Source organism: Sus scrofa, chromosome 2 (assembly GCF_054392235.1).
Source record: "Sus scrofa isolate SSC_HxYL_T2T_F1_AM1 chromosome 2, Sscrofa_HxYL_maternal_Yorkshire_Landrace_v2.0, whole genome shotgun sequence".
In the NCBI taxonomy this organism is placed as follows: domain Eukaryota; kingdom Metazoa; phylum Chordata; class Mammalia; order Artiodactyla; family Suidae; genus Sus; species Sus scrofa.
In genome coordinates, this window is record NC_139384.1 from 161640417 (window position 1) to 161666352 (window position 25936).

General features: G+C 63.8%; 1 protein-coding gene across 13 annotated transcripts in view; it reads right to left on the bottom strand.

Moving 5' to 3' along the window:
• Positions 1-2200: 2200 nt before the first annotated feature.
• CAMK2A (calcium/calmodulin dependent protein kinase II alpha) overlaps positions 2201-25936 on the bottom strand; it is a 60428-nt gene continuing 36692 nt past the window's right edge. For 6 of the 13 annotated variants that reach the window (NM_001444365.1, XM_085009483.1, XM_085009482.1 and 3 more), the window contains 7 exon segments: positions 2201-5112; positions 5369-5597; positions 9142-9236; positions 11650-11725; positions 18443-18491; positions 19432-19464; positions 24221-24261. In NM_001444365.1, the coding sequence (NP_001431294.1) occupies positions 5109-5112; positions 5369-5597; positions 9142-9236; positions 11650-11725; positions 18443-18491; positions 19432-19464; positions 24221-24261 (527 nt within the window). In that variant the 3' untranslated portion in view covers positions 2201-5108. 13 annotated transcript variants of the gene reach the window in all.

A 25936-nucleotide genomic window follows, 5' to 3' on the forward strand; every position in this document is an offset into this window, starting at 1 on the left:
GCTCTCACCTGCACCCTCCCGCACCCGTCCCGCACCCCTCCCACTACTGAGCCTCCACACAAAACCCCAGAGCCCCCGGCCGCTGCCATGGCCCTTGTGCTCCTTCTCTCTCCCTCCCCCGAGCGCTGGTTCTCACTCTGTCGGTGGCTTCAGGGACTCCTGGGGACAGGAGACAGGCTGGCTCACCTCCACGTGCCCTCAGAGCCCAACGCGGCTGCAGCGTGCCCTAACAGGTGCTCCCAACTCTGAATCTCACCTCCCTCCCTGGGCCGTGTTCGGCAGGTGCTTTCACTTTGGGCACCACTGTCTCCTTGGTGGTAGAATGAAGAGAAGGGTAGTGCCCAGCAAAGGGTGAAGTGAGGGTCCCCGAGGGTCATGGTGCCCAGCAAAGGGTGACGTGAACTCGGTGGTGAGGGCAGGTGTAAGGAGGTTGGCGGGCCTGGCGCTTGGTGTCAGGGTCTGCCGTTGGCATTGCCTTGGCGGGTGGGTTATCCGTGCTGCTCCACGTGCTCTGGCAGCACACACGCGTCAGGGGTGTGCTCCTGGAAGCATACCAATACCTCCTGCTGCACCCCGAGCCCACCGCCTTCAAGGAGCCCACGGTTTTGCAGACGTTTGCTCAGGTTCAAACCAGTGAACCCGGGGAGGTGGGGAGGGGGTCAAGCGACCCATGGAGGGACCTTATGGGGGGGGGGCCCTTCCCGGAGCCGGTCCTGAAGGAACTGCATCCCAAAGGGTGCGGAGGCCTTGCTGTGCCCGAGCAAGGAACTGGAGGCCAGCCAGCCCGGCGCAGGGTTTTGGAGAAAAGGGCGGTGAGGAGGTGGGACAAGGGGTGTGGACAGCGAAGACGTGAGGCAGTGGCCAGGAGGGTCAGGGGTCAAGAGAGGGGGCTCCTGAGAATCCCAGCCACTGCCATGGCGTCCAGAGATGGGGGCACACACCGCTGGGGGGGCCCTGGAGGGAGCAGAGCTCTGCTGTGCAAGTCTCTGTCCTGCGAGAAGCCTCTTGGCCCCTGAGCCTCACTTTCGGGGCTCGTGTAACTTGGACAAGAGGCGTGGAAGCCCTATGCGAGCTGTAAAGGATGGCGCCCGTGAGGTGGCCAAGGAGAGGCTGTCTCTGGAGGCCCAGCTCCCTGACTTCGCAGGCTCAGGGACCCCACCTCCCGCAACGTGCTCCTGGGCTGCCACCTTCTGGCAAGTGTCTGCAATGGCAGCCCGAGTCCTCCAGCCCTTCCTCTGCAGTCGGAGAGCCCAGGGCCCTTAAAGGCTCAGGTCCAAGCAGTCCCGGGACGCCGTGCCAGGTTCCGGGGTCCCTCTGCGACTCCACCCCTTGCCCTTTTCGCCTCGCTGCCAAGGTCCTCTCATGTGCAAGGGGCCCATGACACGCGCCCTGGTGGCCTCAGAGGCTGGCCAGATTCTGGAGCCAGACCTTGGAGCAGGGTCTGGAGAGGACCTTGGGCTCCAAAAGGCACATCCCCCAAAGCTGCGGGCCCAGGCCTCGTAGCTGGGGCCTGGCTTACTGAGACCGTCCCCTCTGGTTCGCCCAGGACTCTGGGTTCCACACTGATCATTCCCCGTCAACACACAGGACAGCTGGCGGCCCTGTCATAGCCTGAGGAGGGGCCAAAGCCTCCGCACCAGCACCCCGGCTCGGCCCCGCGGCGGCCTGGGGCCGGAGGACCAAACTAGTCTCCAAGGCGGCAACGCCCCCCTCCCCTGCTGGGGCCCCGCCGCCCTCCCCCTCTCCAGCCCAAAGCCCCCCTCCCCTACCCCGTCTCCAAACCCCTCCCGGCCCGGGGCCTGGGGGCTGGTCTCCGAGGTAGAGCGGAGGAAAGAGGGTGGGGGAGGAGGGGCTTTCTGGAAAAGCCCGTGTCACACAAGGAAGCCGAGGCCGGGACGAGAGCCTTGTCCCAGGCCCCCGGGGAGGCTCTGCTATTGGCCGTGGGTGACAAGGCACGTCCACCCCTTGCTCCGTCCGGTTAAGGGCCCCCGATGAGCGATGAGCGGAGAAGAAACCAGCCGCGCCCCTGCCTCCAAAGTGGAGGCACCTGGGCCGGGCGTAATCTCACAGCGATTGGCTCAGCCTTGAGCACGTGACTGCGCCGGTCCAATCAGAATGAAGCCCTGGACTTCACTCTCGCAACGGGGAAGGCCCGGCAAACCTCCCGCCACCTGCTTGACCTAGCCCAGGAGACAGCGAGTGCACGGAAGTTTGTAGCTTTTTATTGCACTGAAAACACCAATAATAAAACAGACACCCCTTCTTCCCCCCAGCCCCACAATAGCAGAAAGTTTGAGCAGTGGTCATTCAAGTTCACAGCCACATGTTATAAAAAAAGAACGGAAACAAACCCCCAAACAAATAGTAACAAAGAAACCAGCACGGGGAATCTGGCAAACACATCCCCCAGAGGGTCCCCCTTTGAAGGGAGACGGGAGGCAGTGGGTTAGGACCAGCCCTCGCTGGGCGCACCTCCAGGCGAGTGCTTTTAAGTCACGGACTCATCTTAAGTCTGGAGTTTTTGCATCGACGGGATGTTTGCCTGCCTGGTAGAGTGAGCGCTGGGCCGCTTTGCCTGCCAGCCTACCCTGCCTTCCACCTCGAGGTCACGCCAGTAGCCTGTGGGCCACACTGGCTGGCTGCCCACCGCCAGGCACGGCCACCTTGGCCTGGGGTAGGGACCCACTTCTCTAGCGTCCAGAGAGGGGTAAGGCGGACGGGAGGTGGGAGTCCTCCAGCTCAGCTCCCTCTGGTGGGAGCTGAGGACCACAGCAGGGAAGGGGCTCATCCATGCAGCAAGTCTGGTCGGAGCCATGGATGGAAGCCTAATAACCTGCAAAGGGTAGCTCTCCTCGCACCCACCCTCCCCGCAGTCCCTGCTGATCAGCAGTGGACAGGCACCAAGGAGAGGGAGGGGCAGGCGGGGCAGGGGAGGGGGACTGGCCAGGCGCGGAAAGGAACAGCGGTTCAGCCAGTGACTCACCCTGTCAGCTCCCACGGGTGGGCGGATGGGCTTCGCTTCTCCATCCTGTTTGATTCCCCCATCAGCCCTGCCAATAGGCTAGGCTGGAAGATTAAACCCCTTTAACAGAGGGGGAAACTGAGGCTGAAGAAGGGACCAGACTTTGCCTTGGTAATTGCAGCAGCCCCTCACCTTAGGCCGGGGGATGGCTGTGGGAGCTGGCAGCTCACCGGGAAGGCAGGCAGTTTTGCAGCTGGGGCACTGGGATCACTGGGCCTTACTGGGAAGCCCTCTGGACCTGGGGCGGGCCAAGAGCCCACCGTGGGCCTTGGCAGCAGGGTCTCTGCCAAGGATAGAGGCCAGTTGATCGACCAGTTTGGAGGCCAGGCGGGCTGGGCAGCCCCCGCCCAGCCTGCATCCCCCGTGCTGCAGGCAGGGGCCCAGCAGACAGCTCACAATCGGGGAACTCAGGGCGTCCTGGGTCCCAACCCCATCTGTCCTGCTCTGCTCAACCCAGGACTCCCCAGAGGTTCTGGGGAGCCAGAGCCTCCTTCAAAGCTCTGGGGATGCGGCTCTTCCTCCCCTAAAATCCTCCAGAGGGGACAGTATCTCATGCTGGCAAACACGGCCACACAGAGGCCAAAAGCACAGAGAGGCAGCAACGTAATCCCGAGTCGGACACTGAAAATACAACCTCTATTTTTTTTTTATCCAAAACATGTAGATTGGTTTTGTTGAGTGCTTTTTCTTCTTTTCTTTTGTTTTCAGCATACTTACTGCATATAGAGTCATGCAAAGAAAACAGTGCAGACAGTGGCGCCTAGAGAATAGCCACCAGGGCAGCCACGGCAGCGGGGACCCCGAGGGCAGAGGGCTCGAGAGGGGAAAAGAGAGATGCAAACCCAGGGCTGCGGGAGGAGGCTGAGAGCAGAGATGCCAGTGCTGTTGGACCCGCACGAAGACACATGCTGGGCGGGGGAGGGGTGGGTGGGCGGCCCACGGAGTGGGGGGGATGAGACCCTCGGAAGCGTGGTGGTAAGGACCCCGGTTTGGGAGGCAAGCAAGGAAGATCCAGATATTGCCATCCTGACCACCTCCCCACGCACTCTGCCCTGATTGGCCATTGCCGCGTCAGCACTGACATCCAGGCCATCTCCGGGCCTGAGGGGCCCTTAGGACTGAAACGCCAGAGGTCCTTCCTCTGGGGCCGCCTCGGCCCCAGGTAACCCCAGGTGACAAAGTCCATCTCAGAGATGACCCAAAAAAAATGACCTAGAATGAAAAAAAGAACAAAACCTACCCCCACTCCTCCTCCCCCGGCCCTTCTCGCCTAACTTGAGAGGCCCGGTTGTCACGCGATGGCGTCAACACGACACCCGTTAATGACACGCGTAGGAGTTCGGCGGTAGGAGGCCTGCCGGCCCAGAAGGGCCTCCGCGCCGGTTTCTTTTACCCCAGAGCAGTCAGATTCTCTCCCTGGGATGTGACCAAGCCGGGTTTCTCTGGGCCTGATGGAAGGGTGGGCTGGGCCGTTGGCGCTGGGGGGTAAACACTGGAGAAGGCAGACGGGGGAAGCGGGGCCCGGGGGACCGCACGGGGGCCACACGCCCTCCCTGAGCGGGAGGCAGGCAGGACAGAAGAGTGAGGAAGGCAGGAGGCTCGCACACCCTCTCCCAAAGGCGGGCCGCCGGGGGCGGGTGGGCCGTCCGTCTGCTTTCCCGGTGGTGGTGGGGGGGCTCTGGAAGAGGAAGGCTCAGGGAGAGGGGCTGGCGGGGGCCACGTCCCTCCCCAGCCCCCGTGAACACACAGCTCTGGCCTAGAGCCAAGGCAAGACCAGGCCAGCGACCGCGGGGGGCCGGGGGGGCAGCACCCGGGCACCCGGGCACCTGGGCCTGAGGAAGCCCCGCCCTGCAGGGGACCGAGAGCCAGAGTGACAGGTAGGGGCGGGAGACGCGGCCCTTTGCTCCGAAGGCGGGATGGCGTTTGCAAACAGGCAGGTTTTCTTGACGCGGGAATGAAGGTGACATCATGGTGGTGGCGGGTGTGATGTGATGAGGACTCCAGCAAAATCCAAGTGGGAGAACCAGCAGCCGCGTATTCCACACACGAGGGGCAGGCCTCTGCGATGCGGGGCCTGCCCGGCCCCTCAGCTGTAAGGCAGAGCCGTGGGCTGGGTCACGGGGCGGCTCCGGAGGCCCCGCTTCCCTCGGGCAGTCACCCTGCCCACGTCCTTGGCTGGGGTTCAAGCTGCCTTCCATGGGTTCCACCCAGCTCTCCCCCCACCCCCACCCCCCCGTCCCCATGCCACCTCCCAGCGCCGGTTTCCGTCGTGGTCCCACCTCCTGATGGAAAAGAGCCCATTCCTCCAGACCGTCCTGAAGGAGAGGCCCAGAAGGGGGTGCTTACTGGGGCAGGACGGAGGGCGCCCCCGATCGGTGGAAGTGCACGATCTGCCATTTGCCATCCCGGCGGTGCCAGACACGGGTCTCCTCCGACTGGGCCGTGCGGGGGATGCCGCCGGCGTCCAGGTACTGGGTGATGCGGATGTAGGCGATGCAGGCTGACTCGTCACCCATCAGGTGGATGTGGGGGTTCAGGATGGTGGTGTGCACCGGCTTGCTGTTCCGGGACCACACTGCGGGCGGGGCGGGAGGGCAGAGCACTTGCACCTGGGGCCTCCGGCCTCGCTCCTTCACGTCCCCAGAGCTCGGCACCCCCTCCGCAGGGGCCCCTCTGCCGGCCTTGCTGCCAGGGGAGGGGGCCTCTGGGACAGGGCTCGGCCGCCCGGAGTCGAGGCAGAACTCGGAGCTGACTAGAGCACATCCCCGCTGAGATACAGTGGACGGACGTCAAGACAAGCCGAGACCTTCAAACTCAGGGGAGGGAAATTTAAGAATCAAGGCATCTCAGACATGCAGGTGAATATACGTAGAATCCCATGAGCTCTGACCAGGGCCTCAAGCCCGATCCCTGCAGAGGCCAGGAGAGGACGCAGACAGGGGGGCTGTGCTGCGTCTAAGACGACCGAGCCTTTGTCTCGGGGCAGGGGGACGATGGGGAGTGGCGGACACCGCGGTCAGGACGCACCGGCTCCCTTCTACGCAGGCGCCTTGTGCACAGACTCCCCGGTGTTGGCCACCCCTTCTGACTTTTCGAGAGAATCTCGGCATCGGGATTTTTATGTTGAAAACGCCTCATTTTTCATTGTTAGAATCGAATTCAAAGTTTAAACAGCATGCAGACCACGTGACCCATATTGCGGTCCAACGGGTCCCTCATTGGCCACCTCTGTTCGCAACATACAGAATGCGGGACAGGTGGAGAATGCTAAAATTAAGCCACCTGGGAATCCTGGGGTGAGAAGGACGGTATGGGTGATCACGGGGCGGGGAGGTCGCGGAGCTTTCCGAGCTAGGGGCAATGCACGGCTCCCGTCATCACGCTAGAACCATCAAGAACATCCAAAACCAATGCCATGAGACACAGGAGCCACGCTACCCTCACCTTGGTGCTGGGAACCGGGTTTTTTCAGCAAGAGAGAAAACAGAAGCACAGAGAGACAATGACCTAGGGAGGGGCTGGACAGGGGTCAGCAGGATCTTGGGCTTCAGAGCAACTCGCGTGTCTCCCCTAGTGTAGCCCAAACACATCCGAATCCCGTGGAGAGCCGTGGCTGCCCGTTCCGGAAGCTGGGATATGAGAAAGCTCCCTCCCCCTCCCCCACCCCCTCCTCTGACTCTGATGCCCAGCCCGGTTTGCGAGCCACCGAGTTCCTGGAAAATGTGAAACTTATTTTCTTCAGGACTGCAGAAAGCATCCGGGGGTATTCTCACTCCCAAACGTTCCGATCGCATGGTACCCGGGCTTTGGATCAATGATTCAAAAATCTCTGAGTCTCAGAGATGCAGACTGAAATTCTTACAATTCTGGGCTCTTGGACGAAGGGCAGAGTTTTTGCCTTCTAGGCATGGGATTGACCTCAGAGGCCAGAGGTCACCCAGTGGCCCTCCCACAGGAGGCAAGGAGGCCTCTGTGCGCGTCCTCCACGGCCCCGGGGCTGGAGGCGCTCAGCACCGCCTGGTGCAAGGCATCCGTTTAGCAGACCTGGAAACTGAGGTCCAGAGAAGCGATCGGATTTGTCCAAAGCTGGGCGGGCCGGTTTCTGAAAGGAATGCAGCAGAGCCTCAAAGTAAGTCTTCAGGCGGGACTGAATTGGGACAATCTGGGGCCGTCCCCAAAGCGGCAGCGCTGAGCACCGTTGAGGGCACCGGGCTTTCCCGCTGTCTGCAAGGAACAGCACTGGCCGCCCTAGCATGGCGTCTCCTGAACAGTCTGTGGGCTTCCAACATCTTCGCTCGTGGATGACACGGCAGGCGGGCCAGGTCCTCCAGCGGGAGGGTGGGACGTGGCCCCTGGCGGGTACTCTGGGTCTTGCTCCCGTGGGTCTCTTGATGTGACAGGTGCGCAAGCCCAGAGTCTGGGGCGGGGCTGCCGGGATGAAGGCCAAGGGCCGGCACAGCCTCCTGGGTCCTCTTCCCTTTCCCATCCCTGCGCCTTCCGAGCGAGCTCAGCCTGGTGTCTGCTCTGCTCTGTGGGGACTGCAGTTCACTCTGGGGAACCAGCGCCCCCCTGAGGACAGAGCAGTATCGTCTGGGCCACGGTGATCCGCCGGCGAGCTCCAGAGCGATGGAGCCGGTGGGGTCAGGCCACCACTCCTCACCCTCGACCCCCACGGCTGGCCTTGGAAGCGCAGGGTTTGGTGTGTCCAAGGAAAGTGCAACTTTCGTCTTCACAGGGCGGGGGGGTGTGGCTCCGGAGCCCTGGTGCTCTGGAAGATCCCGCCAGCCTAAGTGCAGGCGGGGACAGGGGACGGGGGGCGGGTCCAGCCAGGGGGCACCGATGCCCCGGCGAGAGGAGGAGCCCAGGGAAGAAGTGGGGGCTGTAGCGAGTCAGGACTGGGTTCTGACGGCCGCTTTCTGGGTTCCTCTGGACAAGTCCCTCTGCTTCTCTGGACCCCGGTCTCCCCTGGTGCGTGATGAGGAGACGACCGGATCCAGCTCTGGTCCCCGGGGGGAGCCTTTATTTTCACCATCTGCCACCTGTACTCCCATGAGAGTACTTCCTCCAATCCATCCACTTCGTTTACATAAACTTATTTTAAAACGTTCGGGCACAATCACCAATGAATGGCCAGTCTCGCAGAGCAGAGTCTTAAGAGTAAGTCCAGTGAGAATGAAGGCAAGTTCGGTGAGCCTAGCTCCACGCTCTTGCCTGCCAGGGACCTGAGCCGGAGACCGCGCTCCCTCTGACCACGAGGCCAGGTGGAGAGGGGTAGGCGTTCCAGACAAACACTAGACCGAGCCTCTCCCCTTGGTGGAGCTGGATGTGTTGAAAGAGAATTTAGAAAAGGACCAGCCTTTTCACGGTGCGAGCCTCTGCTGCTTCGGCTGGTGCCCGCCCGCACGGGCAATGCCCTAGCAGGGCCTCGGGTGCCTGCCTTCCCTCTGGCTGGCCCGACGTGCCACTTCTCAGGAGCTTCCTCCGGGTCTGAGCTGCCTGCGTGCGTCCTGTGTGTGCTTTGGTTTATCCCTGTCTGGCCCCTGGCCAAGGCGAGACGCAGACACAGGCCGAAAGCGCCCTGGGTCAGGCCCAGCCTCAGCCCCCTGCCAGCCCCGGGTTTCAAAGCTGCCAGGGTCTCTCCTGCCACGGCGAGACCCAGAAAGGACAGACATGCGGACAGAGACCTCGACAAACAGGCAGGGCACAGCAGCGTGAGCTTGGTCCTCTCCTCTCCCCGGACCGCCCGCCGCCCCCCGGGTCCCCTGCGCCCGCTGGCTGGGTGGCTGCGGTGGCCGCAGGCTCTACGGAGTCAGGAACGTGTGGTGTGCGGGCGGGAAGGCTCCCTTCTCTGTGGGGCGGGAAGCAAGGTCCTTCCCGGACCCTCCCGGATCCACGGGTGGGTGGGGGGCCTGGGAGGGCGCGTCGCCTGTATCCAGGTGCCCACCCCCAGCCACGGCGGTCAGACGGGCCAGGCTTAGGAGCTGGAACGAGAGGGCACCCAGCGCTGTCCACATGGGAAGGCCTCTGGGCCGGGGCCCTGCCCGTCACCCTGCTGTGCCATCAGGCAGGACACGGAACAGAGCAGACAACAGGCAGCCCGGAGAGAAGGGGTTGCTCACGGTTTTCAAAATAGAATCGGTGGAAGTCCAGGCCCTCGACCAGGTTCCCCAGGGCCTCGGGTTCGAAAGCCGTCATCCCGGGGTCACACATCTTCCTGGGGGAGGAAGTCAGAGGAAAAGGGGGCTGGGGTGGCCTCTCGGGTGCCCCGTCTAACTGCAGGGGCCTGGGCCCCCAGCAGGCAAGCCTGTGAGACCTCACAGATCGGACAGATTGGCGAGGGGAAGGGGCTGGTGCAGCCACAGTGTGGGTGCCCCCGAGAGCCAGGAAGCCTGGGTCCGGGTCCTGGCTCTGCCCCTTGCAGGTCAGGAGACCCCCAGCGAGTGGCTAACGTCCCTCAGCAAGAGCGACATGGAGGTCGCGTGGTGCTCTGTGCGCTGCCCTAAGGCGCTGCCGGGTGTGGCCTGCCCGCCAGCCCGTCTCCCAACTGCATCGCCCAGCGGTGGCCGGTCACCAGGGGAGCCTGTCCTGAGCTGTGTCCCTGCAGCGGGCACTGCTCACCAAGCAGCTGTGACCCTGGAGGGTACGTTTTGCTGCGCTGAACAAAGGCCGTCCCCGGGCGGCAGTTCCCCCCGTCAGAGGAGGACAACCGCACTCTGAGAAGGAAGGAGCAGGGCTGTGGCCGAGGGGCCTCTGCGCTGCAGCTTCGGCGCCGCGCTCCCACCCAGGGGACCCTGACAGCCAGACGACGGAAGGCAAAGCTGTCTCCTCCACCCCTGGGTCTCTGGGATCGTCTGTGACCCAACATGGACCCCGTGACAGTGACAGTGAAGCCAGGGACAAGCAAAGATCCCGACGTGAGGAGGGGCTGAACCGGGGAGGAGGGCGAAGGGCCCAGCGTGGTCCGATCTGGGCGCCCGGCGAGCACAGGGCTCGCTGTCCTTGCTGGGTCCTGTTGGGGCCGCGGGGCTCCAGACAACGCCCGTCCCCACTCGGGACCTCACGTCCTCCAGAGGGATCAGCCTGGGGCCGGGGGCTCTACTGGGACCACAGGGGAGGCCCGGCACCTTCGAGCTCCGAATCCTCCAGGGCTGGTCTCAGCCCCGATGGTCTGGAACACCAAGCCCCACCCTGCGGGGGGCGCCCCTCCAGGAGGCCGCTGGGCCTCCCTGCCTCTGAAGGGACTCGGCGCCAGATCCATCGGACACGTCGGGAAACTGAGGCTCAGTGAGACGCAGGGCCAGGCTCGGCACCACAGGCCCCAGGGGTCACGGCCAGGGGTCTGAGCCCAGATCAGGCTGCAGTTCCAGAAGTGGCACCACAGAGGTGGGAGGCTCGGGGCCAAGGGAGCCCCCTCCCTTTCTGCACCCCCGCCTCCTGCCCCCGGCTGTGTCCTCCAGAGTCACTCTTGGGCTCGCCCAGGGCTGACCTACCGCCCCCCGGGGCCGGACGCGAGACCCACGTGACAGGGCGTTTCCATGCTTTCAGGCCCCCTGGAGCACGCGTGCACATCAACCGCGCACACCCCTCGTGCACGCAGTCGCAAATGCACAGGTGTGGACTAGCACATCACACTCCCGGGCACATGCAGCCTCGGTCCCGCACCCGCACTCTCCTCCAGAGACGATCCGTCGCGGCCGAGGCCCTGCCACCTGCTGCCCCGCCCGCCCCCCATCCGAACTTCAGCGCCTGAGCACCATGGAAAGCAGAACAGGCCGCCCCAGGAGCAGGGCCCGGCCAGGGCACCCCCCCCGCGTCCTGAACTTGACAGGCGAGGGTCACTCTGACCCTAACTGGCAGCTTTTGTACACACACACACACGCGCGCGCACACACACACACACACACGCACACACACAAGCGTGTGTGGGGTCTTCTGGCCCAGGCCTCGTCCGCTCTGCGGGAGACAGTGAGGCCTCAGCCCAGAATCCCTGCCCGCCCAGGAGCCAGAGGAGAGCCTGCCTCTGGGCCGGACCCGCCGGACCCACCAGGGTGAGGGTGACCACCAGGGGACGCTCCAGCCCAGCCTTTGCGCGCTGCAGCCCCTCCAGCAGCAGGACAGGTGTGCAGGGCATGTGGGGCACCTGTTTCATACTGTTATTTCTGTGCACTCTGCCTTCCCCCGTCCCGCAGAGGATTCGCGGTTCTTTTGCGGCACCCTGTGGTACCCGCCTGCTCCCACCACCTGAGGTCAAGGGTCGTGTGGCAGGACCCAGGAGGGGCCCGGCTCCCTCGCTCCTTCCCAGCTCAGTCTCTGAGGAGGCCCAGGCTGTGGCAGAGCCCACCCCCTGGTTCCCGGGGGAAGCGGAGGCTTCGTGGGGGCTCCTCCCAGGGAGCGAGACAGGAGGAGGGGGAGCAGGGCTGAGAACAGGAGAACAGACCCGGGCTGTGGGCAGACCGCTTAGTGGAAGCATAAAGTCAGAATGCAAACCAGAAACAGGAGCTCAGCCCAGGTCGCGGCACATGCAGAGCGGGAGGAGGAGGGCCAGCGGCGAGGACCCCCAACGCCAGCCCTCAGCGCCCCGATCAGCGATCCGGGCAGGACATGCAGCACGGGCCCGGCCGACTCACGTGTAGGACTCAAAATCTCCATTGCTTATGGCTTCAATCAGCTGCTCTGTCACCTTGATAATCTCCTGTTTCCGCACTGCAAGGCAGGGGGCAGAGAGAAAACAGTGACAGCGGTGGGGACGGAGCGCCAGCCACCCGCCCCGAGCCCTGACCACGCCCAGACCCGCTCCAGGCACCGGGGCCTCCGACAGACGGTCTCGTCTCGCCTCGCACAGTCCCTGACACCCATCGCCCCCACCTCAGGGCGCAAGAAACAGGCCCAGGAGGTGAACCGATCGGAAGCTCCTCCACCTCCAAGGGTGGGGCCAGGGGCCGGGCTGGCAGCCTCGGCCTCCGGAGAGCATGCGTGGTGGACGTTGTGACTCTGGCTCCATTGGAACCCAGGTCCTGACCCCAGGGCTTCCCCGTCACCTCGCTCTGCCACTGGAACCCCAGCGTCTTTCCCTGTGACCGTTGTGTTACCAGCAGCCCCAACCGGGGCTCCCTCTGCTCTGAACAGGGGTCGCTAAGGAAGGGCTTGGGGTGTATTCACCCCTTAGGTCTCGGTAAGGTCTTGCTCCGTTTGGGTGCCTGTAGGCATCAGGCCCTGAGCTTTCTAGAACTTTCTAGGCATGATGAACCCCAACTGCTGAGACCCGGCCTCCCCCGTCTGCCCTGAAACCCTAAGAACTGCTGCTGTCTCTCTGGTAGCGGATTAGACATCAGTTTTCTTACTAGGTCTGTGAAGTTCCGAGCCCCTGTTTTCCTCGCTGTGAAACGGGGACACCACTGCCTCTCACACCTTTAGTGCCGAGCAGGCCATGGGCAGAGCCCAGGCTTCGGTACCAGCCAGGCTTCATCATTGAGATCCCGGCCCGGGTCCTCCCGAGCAGGGCCGTGGGCCGCGGGTGTTTTCTGGTCCATCGCACGGCGACAGTGCCTCCCTCCCAGGGAGCTCACGTGTCCACAGCACTTGGACCAGAGCCTGGCATGTGGCAGGCACACATCGTAAATGCCACCTCCTGCCTCTGCCCGCTGCTGCACTTGGAGGCCAGTTTCCCCACCTGATACATGAGGAGGCCAAGCCTCAGCGTTTGAAGCCAGGTGTCATGCTCCCAGCAGGACTGTCACACCGGAAGTGTCACACGAAGTGCCCGGGGCGCCCCCCCCCGCCCCCCCGCCGCCGCAGGCTCAGGCTTCGCCCCACGCCCGGTCGGTCAGCTGGCCTGCGGAGCAGCCTTGGTTGCAATGGGAGGACACGTTGCCCACTTCTCAGGGTGGGAGCGTGGGAGCGAGACCAGTCCTGGCAGAGGCCCTTTCCTCAGCAACTGCAGGTGCCACCCAAGCCAACTCCCGCGGGAGCGCCCCTCAGGCCCACAGGACACAGAAGCATGGGACATCCAGGCTGCCAGAACCCTTGGCGACCAGGGACTCAGCCTCCTTGTCCGGCTACGGGAAACGGAGCCTGGCAAGGGGTGTGAGCCCCTGAGGATGCAGGACTTGGGGGCCGAGTGGGCTCCCAGCTCAGGGCCTTCTCTACCGAACTCAGCAGCTCCCGCAGCCTCCCTGCAGTGCTCGGCCCGCATGCTCGGCTGTTCCCCAAGGCCGGCTCCCTGATCCCTGCGGGCTGGAGCGGGAGCGGCCGGCCAGGCGTTCATCACCCAGTGAGTGAGGAGCCCAGGCGCCCAGCTCTGCGCTCAGCCTGTGAGTCCTGAAAGCGCCTGGCGCAGCGTCACGTGGTTCTCAGCCCCACGTCAGAGCTGAGCTCCAGGCACGCTGGAGGCGACAGGGGACAGAGTCTGCTCCAGGGGACCAAGGGCCCCAAGCCAACTCCCCCGCAGCACAGCTCTGCGCCCGAGGCGGGTGCTCCGTGGAACGAGCACAGCTCGGCATTCTCACCACCCGGAGCTCGCGCTCTTTACCGTCTGGCTCCACGACCATTCACCGGGGCAGGGGGCCAGTCTTAGACCGGGAGCTCGGCCGGTCACCCGGGGCCAGGACAGAGGCGGCGTGAAGGCAGGAATGAAGGCACGGATGGGCCAGACCAGGGCCTGGGCTGCCGTCTTTGCCCCGTTCCCTGGAACTGCCCAGGTTGCCTGGCGGCCTCTGTCCCTAGGAGTCCAGCAGCCTGACCCTTTCCTGGAAGCCACAGACTGAGGAGGGGAACGGCCAGCTCCTTTCCAGCCGCTCCCACGCGGAGTCAGGGAGGTGCCCCAGGCGGGCCGTGGGACCCGTGCCGCCCCCTGCCTTCCCCGCACAACTTTAAGGACGCGTCCAGCTCGGCGTTCCAAGCGCCTGGGCTTAACGCCCTGCCTCCCTGGGCCACTTCTCACGGCGCCCAGAGGCTCGTCAGGCGGTCAAGGGCATGGATTCTGGGGCCAGACGCCCTGACTTTGGATCCTGGCCCCATGGCTTAATAACGGCCCCGGAGCCACGTCCTTCCCGTCTCAGTCCCCGTATGGACGATGGAGCAGCTAATGGCTCTCACCTCAGAGGTAGGTTCAAGGACTGAGCTAAGAACATATCAGTAAAACTAACACACACACGGAAGGCCCTAACTCCGAGCAGCAACCATTCCAGCCCTTCCTGTGTAAATAAGGATGCGTCATGGAAAGCACGCAGAGCCGTGCCTGGCGCTCCGAAGCGAGAGCTCTGCTCACCTTCCCTGGAACTCTCTGCATTGGAAGCTTCCCCCAAGGACGGCCTCTCGCCTCTGGCCCAGCAGGGACACTTCCCGGCAGCCTGACACAGGGTATGCCTCCGGCTTGGTTAGAACTTTGGGACTTGCAGCTGGCCGAGGAGGCCACCACACCGCCGACGGCTTTTGCCGCGTGCACCCATCTCCCTCTGTCACGTTGAATTCTCCCCCGCCCCCAGTCACAGTTCTGGTGGCCCTTCTGTCTTTGGGGGCGTGCAGTGCGCACCTGCTCCCTGGACGCCATGCTCTCCCCTCAAGCCTTTTCTCCGCAGGACTCACGGCCTCCAGGGTAGGGTTTGCAGGATCTGACTCAAGCTGACCGGCGCTGCTTTGAGGACACTGAAGCTGTTCAGATGGCTGAGTAGGAGCACGCAATCCCTGATGTGACTTGCATGCTGCATAAATCCCAGGACTAAGGGAGCACTCTCTATCCCCTCCCCAATTTTGGACACTATTCCTCTATTAATGCAACCCAAGACAGCATCTAACTCGGCCTCCAGCCACTAAGGACTCCAAGTTTGTCAATAGGTGAAGCCTAGCAGGCAGGAATCTTCCCAGCTTCCGTCTCTGGAACCGAGGATCCGGGGGTCTCATGCAACTTAGATCTCGAGAAATTCTCCCTGCTTCTAAGCCCAGGCCCCTGTCCGACTCGTTGCTCTATGACAGGTTCGGCCAGCAGCTGCTCAGGAGCAACCTCTGGGGTTTCTCATCTGCCAGGCATCCATCCAGACAACGAGGAGCGCTCGTCTGTGGATAGGCAGTCGAAGCGCCAGAGAGGTTAAGGCACTCTCCGGAGGCCGCACAACACGCTGGGGCTGAGGAAGGATCGGCATTCCTGACTGATATTGCCCAGGATGTCTCGGGCCAGATTCTGAGGCAGCACTTTGGGTTGGAGAGGAAATTCCGTTTCACGGAGCTGAACGGGAGGAGGTTGGGGCGGTGGCAGAAGCCCGTGAGCTCAGAGGGAGAGAGGCCCATGCATTGAGCCCGAGGGGCTCTGAAATATTAAGGCCCCTCCTTTGCTCAGGGGAAGCGTCCCCTGTACGGTGGCATTTCTAATTGACCTTACTGTTAGGTCAGAACCCACCCCGTCACCACGATTCTCACTTGGTAGGAAGACTTTACAAATTAACGCCGGCAAATGGTTCTTGGGAAATTTTCTCGGAGGCTGAGAAGCTGGGGGAGGCCCACACAGACGCGGAGGCTCCTCCCCCAGCAGGAGGGAACCGGCGCAGGGAGCAGGGCCCCGGCTCTTCCGTCAGTAACTGGACGCGGTCTTTCTCTTCCCTGAGCCCCAGGCCCCTGTTGAGAAGGGCAGAGGCTCAGCTCTGCACGCGCTCCCGCCCCGATCCCGGTATCTCTAAAGTTCACGGCGGCGAAGGGCACGGGCCTCCGAGGTGCCACCCGGAGCTGTTGGCCCAGGTGGAAAGTGGCTTTGGCAGGTCATCTTCTGTAGGAACGCGGCACAGACACTTTACATTCTATTCCAAACAGTTCTCTGTGTAACACGAACATTTGTCTTAAAATAATCTTGGAGTAAAACGGACACTTATGGCTTCCTGTCCTTCCACTGTAAGCTCCGGTTTGAAAGAAAAAAAATGAAGATTTCTATTAAACAGTGGCAAATGCCAAACCCTGAGCAGGCACTTCAGACACAGCCTCTCAGTCCGTCTGCCCAGCAGTCCTCGGAGCCTGGTACTACCGCCATCGCCTCTCTGCCGTTGAGGAGACTGAGGCTCAGAGAGGTCGAGTGGATGGCCGAAGGTCGCCCAGCAAAAGGCCTCCCTGAAGAAGCCCAGCGCTACGCCGCCTCCACAGACCCTGTCTCCTCGGAGACCAGGATCATAAGCCCGCAATGCGTCCCGTCCAAACCCCAGCACCTGACTGCGAGCGCGGGGAGAGCGAGGCTGAAACGTGGGACGTGGCTCCGAAATGATGCCGGTGCCTCGTACCCGAGAGACGTGACATTCCCTACGCTTCTTTTTGAAATGAATACTTTGAAACGGCACAGCTCAGAGTCCTTCCTCTTAGTTACACCCTAAACCCCATCGCCCCCAAGCTGAAGATTCGGCCCCCTGGGGACAACTGCCTGTGGGTTAAAGGTGATGAGCTCAACAGGTTTTCCGGGACTCTCCTGTTTGCTCTAATCTCTGACCAATACGCCCCTGTCCCCGTGTCACAAGTGCTGTTGCTCTAGGCGATAACCAGCCGACCGCCACCAGCGGCGGCCGAGATCTCCTGACGCGGCTTTGCTGGCTACGAGTCCTCCAAAGAAAGGAGAACGCGTGTCCGTCCGAATCCTGACTCCCATCTGGAAACTTTTTTTCTCCTTTTTACTATGAAACTCCTCGCCATTCCTCTTAAGGGTCGGGGTGTGGCGCGGTCTTTGGGGCACTAGCCTGCTGTGGCCCTCCGTTGCCTGGCAAAGCAATAAAGCTGTTTTCCTCTCCTTTACCCCAAAACTCTGTCTCTGCATTTCCGTTCGGCACCGGCAGACAGAGGCCAAATTCCGGCAACAGAAACACCAGGACTCGGCCACCGCAGGGGCAGGGCCGGGAATTCAGTCAGAAAATCAGATGCCCACGTCTTGGCCTGCCGCCCGGGTCCCAGGGGAATTCTTCCAGCTAATGCCTTTGGGAGGCCGCCCCTCGTGCCATCCATCGCAGAACCTCGACTGGCTCTAGCGCCAGGCCCGGGGACGGAGTGGTTCTCGCCTGCCCAGCTGGGAATGGCCAGACAAGCGCCCATGCAGAGTGGGCTGGCCTTCCAAGCACGCCGACAGCGCCAGGCACGGCGTGTGTCAGAACGGCCGTAAGTAAACCGAATGGCAGGGGTACACAGAGACGCGTCATGCCAAGCTCCAGCCCGCGGTCTGCTCTGCCGGAGGCGCATCCCTGAGCCCCGGGACATGGCTAAGCCAGCACAGCCGTGCTCTCTCCAGGCCAGAGCTGTTTTTCTAGACCCCAGAGGCTGCCCAGGGGTCTGGGGGTGTGGGAGCCCCCACCCTTGGCAGCCTCCCTTCCTGGGGGAACAAGGACGGCAGGGTACAGGCGGGACAGCAGGAACACAGCACCCTGGGCACACGCGGGTGCTCCACCCTCGCCCTCCAAAGCCCCAAGGCCTGGCCCACACCGAGGCCTCCCCACCCATGGTTACGAGCCAGTCCCTGGAGCCACACTGCCCGGGTTCCCATCCTGGCTGGGCCTTTGACGCGCTCCTGGGCCGGAGCGTGGGGCTGAGGGCGGCGCCGCCTGCCGGGCTCTCGCGAGGCGGAGATGAACAGGCCGCTCTGGCGGAGGGTCGATGGCACACGCGCCCCCTGAGGGCAGCCGCTCTGCCCGCCCCCGTCCTGCTGCTTCCCCGTCTGCTGTCGGGTCTCGGTGGCTCTCCCTCTTCCACCTGAAGATTTAACCACTGCCCGCGGGAGCCCCGGCGTCCGGGTTGGTCTTAGGCAGTGCTTCCCACATCCCAGTTTTGTTTTGTTTTTTTTTTTTGTCTTTTTGCCTTTTCTAGGGCCGCACCCGCAGCATATGGAGGTTCCCAGGCTAAGGGTCACATCAGAGCTGGAGCTGCCGGCCTACACCAGAGCCACAGCAAAGCGGGATCCGAGCTGCGTCTGCAACCTACACCCCAGCTCACGGCAACGCCAGATCCTTAACCCACTGAGCAAGGCCAGGGATCGAACCCGCAACCTCATGCTTCCTAGTCGGATTCTGGATTCGTTAACCACTGAGCCATGATGGGAGCTCCTGAACTTTCTATATTTTGGCTTTTTTCCCTTCCTTTCCTATTATTGCCTCAAGTTTTTTAAATCAACTCCTTTTCCAAAAAAATTCAAAACCATGTCAAAAGGAAAACTTAGACTCCTCAGTACGTTACGACTCGACTGCGTTACATTAATTTTTTTCTAATAATACTCTAGCGAACACGTCGCCTCTACAGGCAGAAAAGTCCTTCTGGGTACCGCCCGGGAGCCAGGCACCCCACATGGGGCCACAGTGCCATGAACCGTCTATAGGGAGTTAAAGCGGCGAGATGGGGCATGAGGTCGGCCCAGCGGCCCCTTCAGGCGGGGGCTGTCGGGGAAGGGGCTGCCGGAGCCCGAGGCCCTCCTACCTTTGGTGTCTTCGTCCTCGATGGTGGTGTTGGTGCTCTCAGAAGATTCCTGCAAAGGAAGAGGGTGGCGGTGAGGCCGCCTGGCCCGAGGCCACGTGCGGGCTGCCCCGGCTGCCTGGCGCTGCGGCCCCGATCCGAAGCATCCGAAGCCTCATCGGCGCTGCCATCCAGATGCTGCGCTGCAAACCCTGCCGGACCTGGGGGCCTACGGAGGGCAGGGCCCAGCTAAGCAGGTGGCTGGTGGGGAGGGGTGGCGAGGGGGAGGCAGACGCTTCCCGCGAGGGCTGGGAGGGGCCCTGGGCCCTGTCGCTGGAGGGGCAGAGAGGGTGCGGACGACAGAGAGGCAGGTGGCGGCCGCAGGATGGGGCGGGACGCACACCGGCGGGAGAGGAGGCGAGCACAGAGCGGGGAGGCCCAGGGTGAGAGAGGCTGGGCTTGTCAGGGAGAAAATCCCCACAACCGAGGGAGACAGCGATGGAGTCCGGAGAGGGCGCCCGAGCCCCTGCGGGAACCCCTCAACAGAAGCAGCGGCTGGTGGCTCCTCTGCCACCGGCACGCCCTGGGTAGCCTTGCAGAAGCTCAAGAAGGGCCTCGACAGCCAGCGGCGTCCACCGCTTGGGCCAAACCAAGCCCCCCAGTGGCCACAGCCGGCACAAACCAAGCCCTGAGCTGAGTTCCAGAGCAGAGGGTGGGGGGAGCGAGAAGCCACGGTGGGCGGTGGGATGGGGTTCAAATCGACCTGCGCCTCCGGGGGAGTTGGGGTCTCCCGTCGGGCTGCTGGCCCGGGCCGTGGAGTTGGAGGTGTCAACAGAAACACGCCAACAACACGCACACACAACACACATGTTGTCACACGAGGCACACGTACCAAGCACGCCCTGAGCGCCCTCTCCCCGCCCCGGGTGCCCAGAGCAGCCTGCAGGAGGGAGGCGGGGGCGAGGGTTGGAGGCCCAGGATTTACCGGCGTTTGGGAGACGGCAGACACTCACCATTAACTGAACGCTGGAACTGGACTTTCTTTTCTGGAAAAACAAGGAGAAGAGATGGGACAGGAAAAGACACGGCATGAAAACGGGAGGAGCAGAGCACGGACGACAGGGAGGCTTGGAAGGGGGACAGGCCTCGGGGTCACACCTCGGTGGACCCTTTGCCGCCAGCAACCTCGGGACAAGGAATCGGGCCCTGGTCGCTCAGCTCAGAGGTCTGGGGCCTGGGGCGCAGCTGCCCAGCTCAGAGGTCTGGGGCCTGGGGCGCAGCTGCCGGGGACTCAGCAAGCCAAGCACCAAGCTCCAGGCCAAGGCTCTCCTGGGCGAGGGCAGCCCTACGCCAAGCTCCGACGGAGCGAGCAAATCCTGGGTCCTGCGGCTGTCTAAGGCCCCCGGAATCCAAAGCTCCGGAAGGACCAGAGCTGCCCAGGCCGGGAGGCGAGGCCCGAGGTCTCCTCCTGCCCTCCCCGGGCCGCTCTGCTGGAAGGACCCCGCTCCTGGTCTGGCTGAGTGTCACGGTCCCTCGGGGAACTGGTCCAAGAGAGACATGACCAGGCCCTGCAAAGAGGTGATAACTAGGTCTGGGCTGGGGCCGAGGTGTCTTTTTTCTAAACGACACCCCCAGGTGGGTCCAAAGCAGGTTCAGCCCTGAGAACCCGGCCTCCAGGCGGCCTCGGGGAGCCTGCCTGTGTCCGCACTGCCCCAGGGGCCGGCCTTCGGCTCCTTTATGCTGATGGAGAGACGGGGGCACAGGCAGACACACAGCTGAGCCAGGGTTCGTGTGTCTGGGCCCTGCCACTCGGCCTGCTCTGGCTTTGGGGGCCTGGCGCGCCCCGTCCTATGGGCTGGGGGCCGAGGGAAGGAGAGACGGAAGGAGGGGCACGCAGGTGCCCTCCTCCTTCTTCCAGCTCCAAGCCAGCATCCTAAAGATGCACTCAGAGATGGGTGCAGACCCACGCTGGTACCTGCCCGGCCCCCGGCGCCTAGAGACCCCGCGGATGGCCAGCATCCGCCCAGGGCCGCTCAGCCAGATGCCAGCAAAAGGGAGGCCGAAAGCCCTGGGCCGGGCCCTCTCCTCTGTCCGGGGGTCGGGGCACCGACAGCCTGACGGCTCCTCCAAGCTGCACCTGGAAGCATGCACATCTGAGAGGCCGGGAGGCCACTCCCCTCACTGCCCTGTGCGGGGAGCCAAGGAGGGGCCTCAGATGCCGTCTGGGTAGCCTTCGCCTGGGGGAGGGGGCGGCCCTGGCTATTCTCTGAGGGTCTAATGCTGGGCTTTCTGACACCGCATCCCGGAGCCTCAAATCCTGTGCTCTCCATCCAGGGCCGGCCCGGCTGGCTGGCTCAGGGGGCGTTTGCGGCGGGAAGCCGAGCCCCCTGCCTCTGCCCAGCTGGCCCCGGGGCGTGGCTGCCGGCAGCCTGCCCGGCTCCCCTCCCCTCACCCCGGCTGGCCAGGCGCGGTGTGATGCCCGAGGAGCCCTGCGGGGGCCGGAGGTTCCAGGCGGACACGAGGAGGGAACATAGAGCAGAGACCGCATCAGATTCGGACGCACAGTGACAGGATGGGACATGGGGAAGAGGGGCACGACGCAGCACGGATGGGACACCAACAGGGGCAGTGAGTGCGGCTGAGGGGCGGGAAGGCTTCGTAGATGAGAGCCTGGCAGGGCGGGGCGGGTGGGGTGGGCGGTGCTTCTGGGTGAGAGAAAGACTCACTTTGCCTGACTCGGAAAGGGGTGGTGACGCTAGTTAGACCCTCCGCCGATCGGCAGGTTTCATTTTGTCACCAAAAGTAGAATCATAGCTCTTACAACCACCGGGAGACCTTGAGGTCGGCAAGGACGACAGAAACGCAATGTGGTCAAAACGAGCCTCAGAGAGCCCTTAAAACCCACAAAGCTCAGCACTGTGTTGTGTCTTTAACCCCAACTGGCCCGCTTTTCCTCCAGCGCTGGACCCAATCACGGCTTCTCAATAAGCCCCAGACGACTCAGGGGCCTGTCTCCAAGGACCAGGGTGCAGAAGAGAAGGCATTTCCCGCTTGGGCGGGACCCGCGCACATCATGAGGCGGCTCCAGCAGACCCCCCGAAAACAACGCCTCTCCCCTCTCGCGCAGACGGCAGAACTGATGGCCGGGGGCCCCAAGGATGGCACAGGGGGCCCAGGCTCAGACCCTCAGTTCTTGGGTTGACATCCAGCTTCAGTCACAGCAGAAACGCGAGTGGAACCCCCCCCCCGCCCCGACAATGACGACACCTTGCAGGCCAGGTTCCCCACATCCCGGGCAAAGCCTCTGGGTTACTCTCACCTTCCTGATGCCCCCCCAACCCCCGCCGCCCACCCCAAGGAAGGGGAGGAGGCCGAGCTGCAGAGAGAAGGTCGGGCCAGGGAGGGCCTCGGAGGGTCTCCTCTTCACACAGGGCCCCCGGGAAGGCACAGCCCCTCCTGCACCACAGGAAGCAGCGGCTCTTTCTTCGCCTGTGCCCACTGGGGGCCCCGCGGGGACCAGCCAGAGCCCCGCCACGCTGCGAGATGTTCTCGCTCTCAGGCAGCCTCACCCGGAGCCAGACGAGAGCTTCGTCCCAAGACCTGGCCTGAGGGAGGCCCTGACCCCGCCCCTGGCGGCAGCCTTGGCCAGGGTCACAGCCGAGGGCCAAGAGGACCCCAGTCGCCTCCCTCAGACACCCCTCCTCCAGGAACCGACCTGGGCCAGCGCCCGCCAGCGTCCGTGGCCTCTGCCCCGTAGCCCCCAGCACGAGTTTCCCCCAGAAACGACCTACCACTGGGGCCAGCTTGGGCCCCCGCTGCTCCACGCCTGGCCCCAGCACACGGCTCGTCCCTCCGCCGCCCTTTCAGAGGGGACTCACAGGGAACCCCAAACAGCGCAAGCCCAAGCTGGACTCCCTTACAGCCTTCGGGATGGATGCCCGTTCAGCTCACATGCAAGGCTGGCTTTAGAGCTGTGGTCCCAAAGTTCCCTTGAGCTTTCACGAGAACTCCTACCCACAAGCCCAACTCACAAAGCGGAAAAGATCATATGCCACTGACTGGCACCTGGAGGGCACATGCCACACGCCAGCACCGGCCTCCACGCGCGGCCTCTCAGCGCCGCCTCACGACGGCCCTGGCAGGCCGGAGCCCCTCTCCTCCCAGCGCACGATGAGGGGTACAGGCTCGGGGGTGGGGGGCGGAAAACCGCTGTCCGCTCACCCAGGCTCTCCGCCACTGCCATGGTCCACGGAGCTGTTTGTCTGCAGTGGGCGGGAGACGCCCCAAACCTTCTCTCCTGGGCCGCCCCCTCTCCCATCGTCCCCACCTGCTGCCAGAGGCGCCTCCCCAGACCCAGGAGTCCACTGGAAAACCACGAGCTTTGGCCCATAACCGAACAGTTACAGACTCCTCAAGCACCCAAGATGAGAAGGGAAAACTTTTTTTTTTTTTTTTGTCTTTTTAGGGCCACACCCACGGCAGATGGAGGTTGTCAGGCTAGGGGTCTAATCAGAGCTGCAGCTGCTGGCCTATGCCACAGCCATGCCAGGTCCAAGCCAGGTGTTGCAACCTACACCACAGCTCACGACAACACGGGATCCTTAACCCACGGAGCGAGGCCAGGGATCGAATCTGCGTCCTCATGGATGCTCGTCAGATTCCTTTCTGCTGAGCCACAATGGGAACTCCAAACTTTTTTTTTTTTTTTTAAGGAGAAAAAGAGCTTTATTGCTTGGCCAGCCCAAGAGGGCCACAGCAGGCTAAGGCCTTAAAGAACGAGCCTGCCCCCATTTCATTCTTGTTTCTTTAAGCCAAAATCTTGGAAGTCATGGGTTCACCCCCCTTTCACACCACTGTACCCACGGGGAACCTCAAGCCCTAAGAGTAGCAGGGCCCAGATCCCGGCCTCAGGCAGACAGCCCGGCTCCCCTCCCTCCAAGCCCCGGCAGACCAAGACAGGGGCCTGAGACTCTAAACACCACTACAAACCAAGCCATGAAGCCACCGGCCCACCTGGGTGGCTGTGTTTGGACAGCGTGCCACAGCTTTCAGTGTCCCGGGCACAGCCTTGCCCTGGGGCCCTGGCTGGGCAGGGTCCGAGCCCAGCAAAAGGCAGCGTCTCAAGAGAGGAGAACCCACAAGGCGAGCCAGTGGCAGGGGAGGAGGGAGCTGCGGAGAGCGGGGACCAGGCCCCAGAGGGCAGGGCGAGCGGAGGGAGGGGACGGATGTCAGGCGGGTGTGGAGCAAGGGGCTCGGGCAGCAGGCGTGGGACAGGGCGGCCTGGGTCCGGGGAGGGGCGGAATTCTTGGCGCTGAACTGGCAGGCCTCCGTGGGGATGGGTGCCTCTGGATGTCAAAGCCGAGAGGCTGGGCTGCCCATCCTCTGTGGGCTCGTAGGCTGGACAGGCCGTGCCTCGGGTCAGGGGCCCCGGGCCGCCAGCCCCCACTCGGGAAGAGGGAGGCACGGCTCCCGGCACCCAGCCCTCTCTGCACCCTAGCTCCCCAGCCCTCTAGCCCTGGAGAACCACAGAGTCTCCTTCGGCCTCCGTCCTTAGGGCCACCCCAACCCCAGGCCACCTGCCTCTCCCCCGCTCCTCAGCCCTCCCCTCCCCCTGCCCCGATCCTGGCGGGAACGGGGGCCCGGAAGCCCGGGTCTCTGGGTCTGGGGACGCCGGTCTGCCCGGGCGACCAACCTGCCCAGAACACCGCGAGCAAGGCCTGGCTCTGCCCCTGGCCCTGCCAGCCGGGCCCTGAGGGCGGAAGCGCCCCCGGAGGCAGGCCCTGCCAGCTCTCCGGGCCTTACCTTCACGCCGTCATTCTTCTTGTTTCCGCCACTCTTCCCACCTGCAGAGGAGTAAAAGTAGAGGCTTAGCAACACCAGGCAGGGCACCAGGGCCCACAGGGCCAGGAAGAGCAGCATCCACGGGCAGCGGAAGGCACGGGGCCGGCCGGCAACGTGGGGACGCCTCCTCCTGGGCCCTCTTCCTTCCCGGGTGGGCTGGGCTCCGCCTTGGCAGCGATCTCAAGTGTGACCCTCGGGCCCCATGGGCCGCGGTGGGTGCTCGGCCTGTCCCGGGGCCGTGGAGCTGCTCTTTCAGTCTGGGGTTTCCCTCTAGAGCCCGGTCGCCCCCCGAGCTGTTGGAGGCCAACCCGGAGGCCCGGCTGCCCGGCCCGGGGCTGGCGGCTCCCTCCCCTCCGGCCCGCTCTAATTTTAGCCCCATGCTGCTGCGGGTCATGTGTCAGCCCTGCCCACTCGCTCTCGACAGCTGCGAGCCGCATTTCGCCCGTGAGAAGAAGCAGGTGCCCCCTGTCTGGGGCCTCCCCTGCAGAGCAGCCTCCCCTGCAGAGGCCTCCCTGCCTCCAGCCCCGAGCCCCACGCGGGGGCGGCCGAGCAACAGCTCTCGGGGAGGCCACACTTGCCCTCCTTGCCCTGCCCTCCCGGTCGCCCCCGGCCTGAGCCCTTGGGGGAAAGGGCAGGAATGCCCAGCCCGGGCCCGGGCCCCCGGCTGCTTCAGACCCCAAGCAAACGGCCTCGAGAGAAACGCAACCGTATCTCCGAAGCGCCTGACACGGCTCCCGACACGGCTCCCGATGCGTACGCAGCAGATGCTCAGTCAACGGCCGCCACGGAAGGTCCTCGTCCCGGCAGCCCGGGGAGGGCGAGCCGGGGAGGAGAGGGGCCCGGGGCGTCGGCGCCCCCGAGGCGTGGAAGGACGGGGCTCAGCCCCCCGGCCGTCACCACATTCCCACCTCTGGGCCCCCTCGGCCTCTCAGACCGAGGTTCCCTCTTGCAAAGCAGTTGGGGGCGGGGGGCAGTGAGTGCCCCTGGGTCCCGAGGCCGAGAGGAACGGCTGTCCCCCCCCCGGGCTCTGTGGGCCAGTTCGGGACCTCCCTGCCCCTCCGGCCTCCAAGGGGCCCCAGCCCGCTGCTCCGGCACTGCGGGGCCCGTGAGGCCACACATTCTGACTTTCAGGAGAAGTCAGAAATCTGGGAGTTGCTATGAAATCTCCTGGCTTTTAAGCGCTTGCCCCCCATGATTTTTTTAACCACCACTGGCCCCCCCGGCACATGGTGGGAGGGGAGCTACCCAGACACCCCATGGTGTGAGCTCTGGACTGGAGTTCTCCAGGCGCTTCAGTTGTTAAAAAAAGCCTCTGCCTGCCGGGCGGCTCATCTTTCAGCTGAAGGAACTGCAGGATCCTGGTCTGGGGGTGGGGGGCGGGAAGGCAGGGCAGGGGTCGGGGAGAGAGCACCAAGCCCAGCTTCCAGCAGTTTCCTGGCCCCGGGTCTTGTCCCAGCTGGTAAAACGGGCAGATGGACCCTCTCGGCAAAGCCAGGGCCGGAGCTTCCCAGAGGCCAGGCCTGGTGGTGGGACGGGCCCTGTGCCCACGGTAGCCCAAGGGCCCCTCGGGTGAGCTTGGCTATATCTGCTCGGCTGCCCTGTCAGCCTCCCCAGGCTCCCGAGAGCCAAGCCTCTGGCGGGCATTGGCCCCGGCACTCGCCACCATGCCAGGGGAGC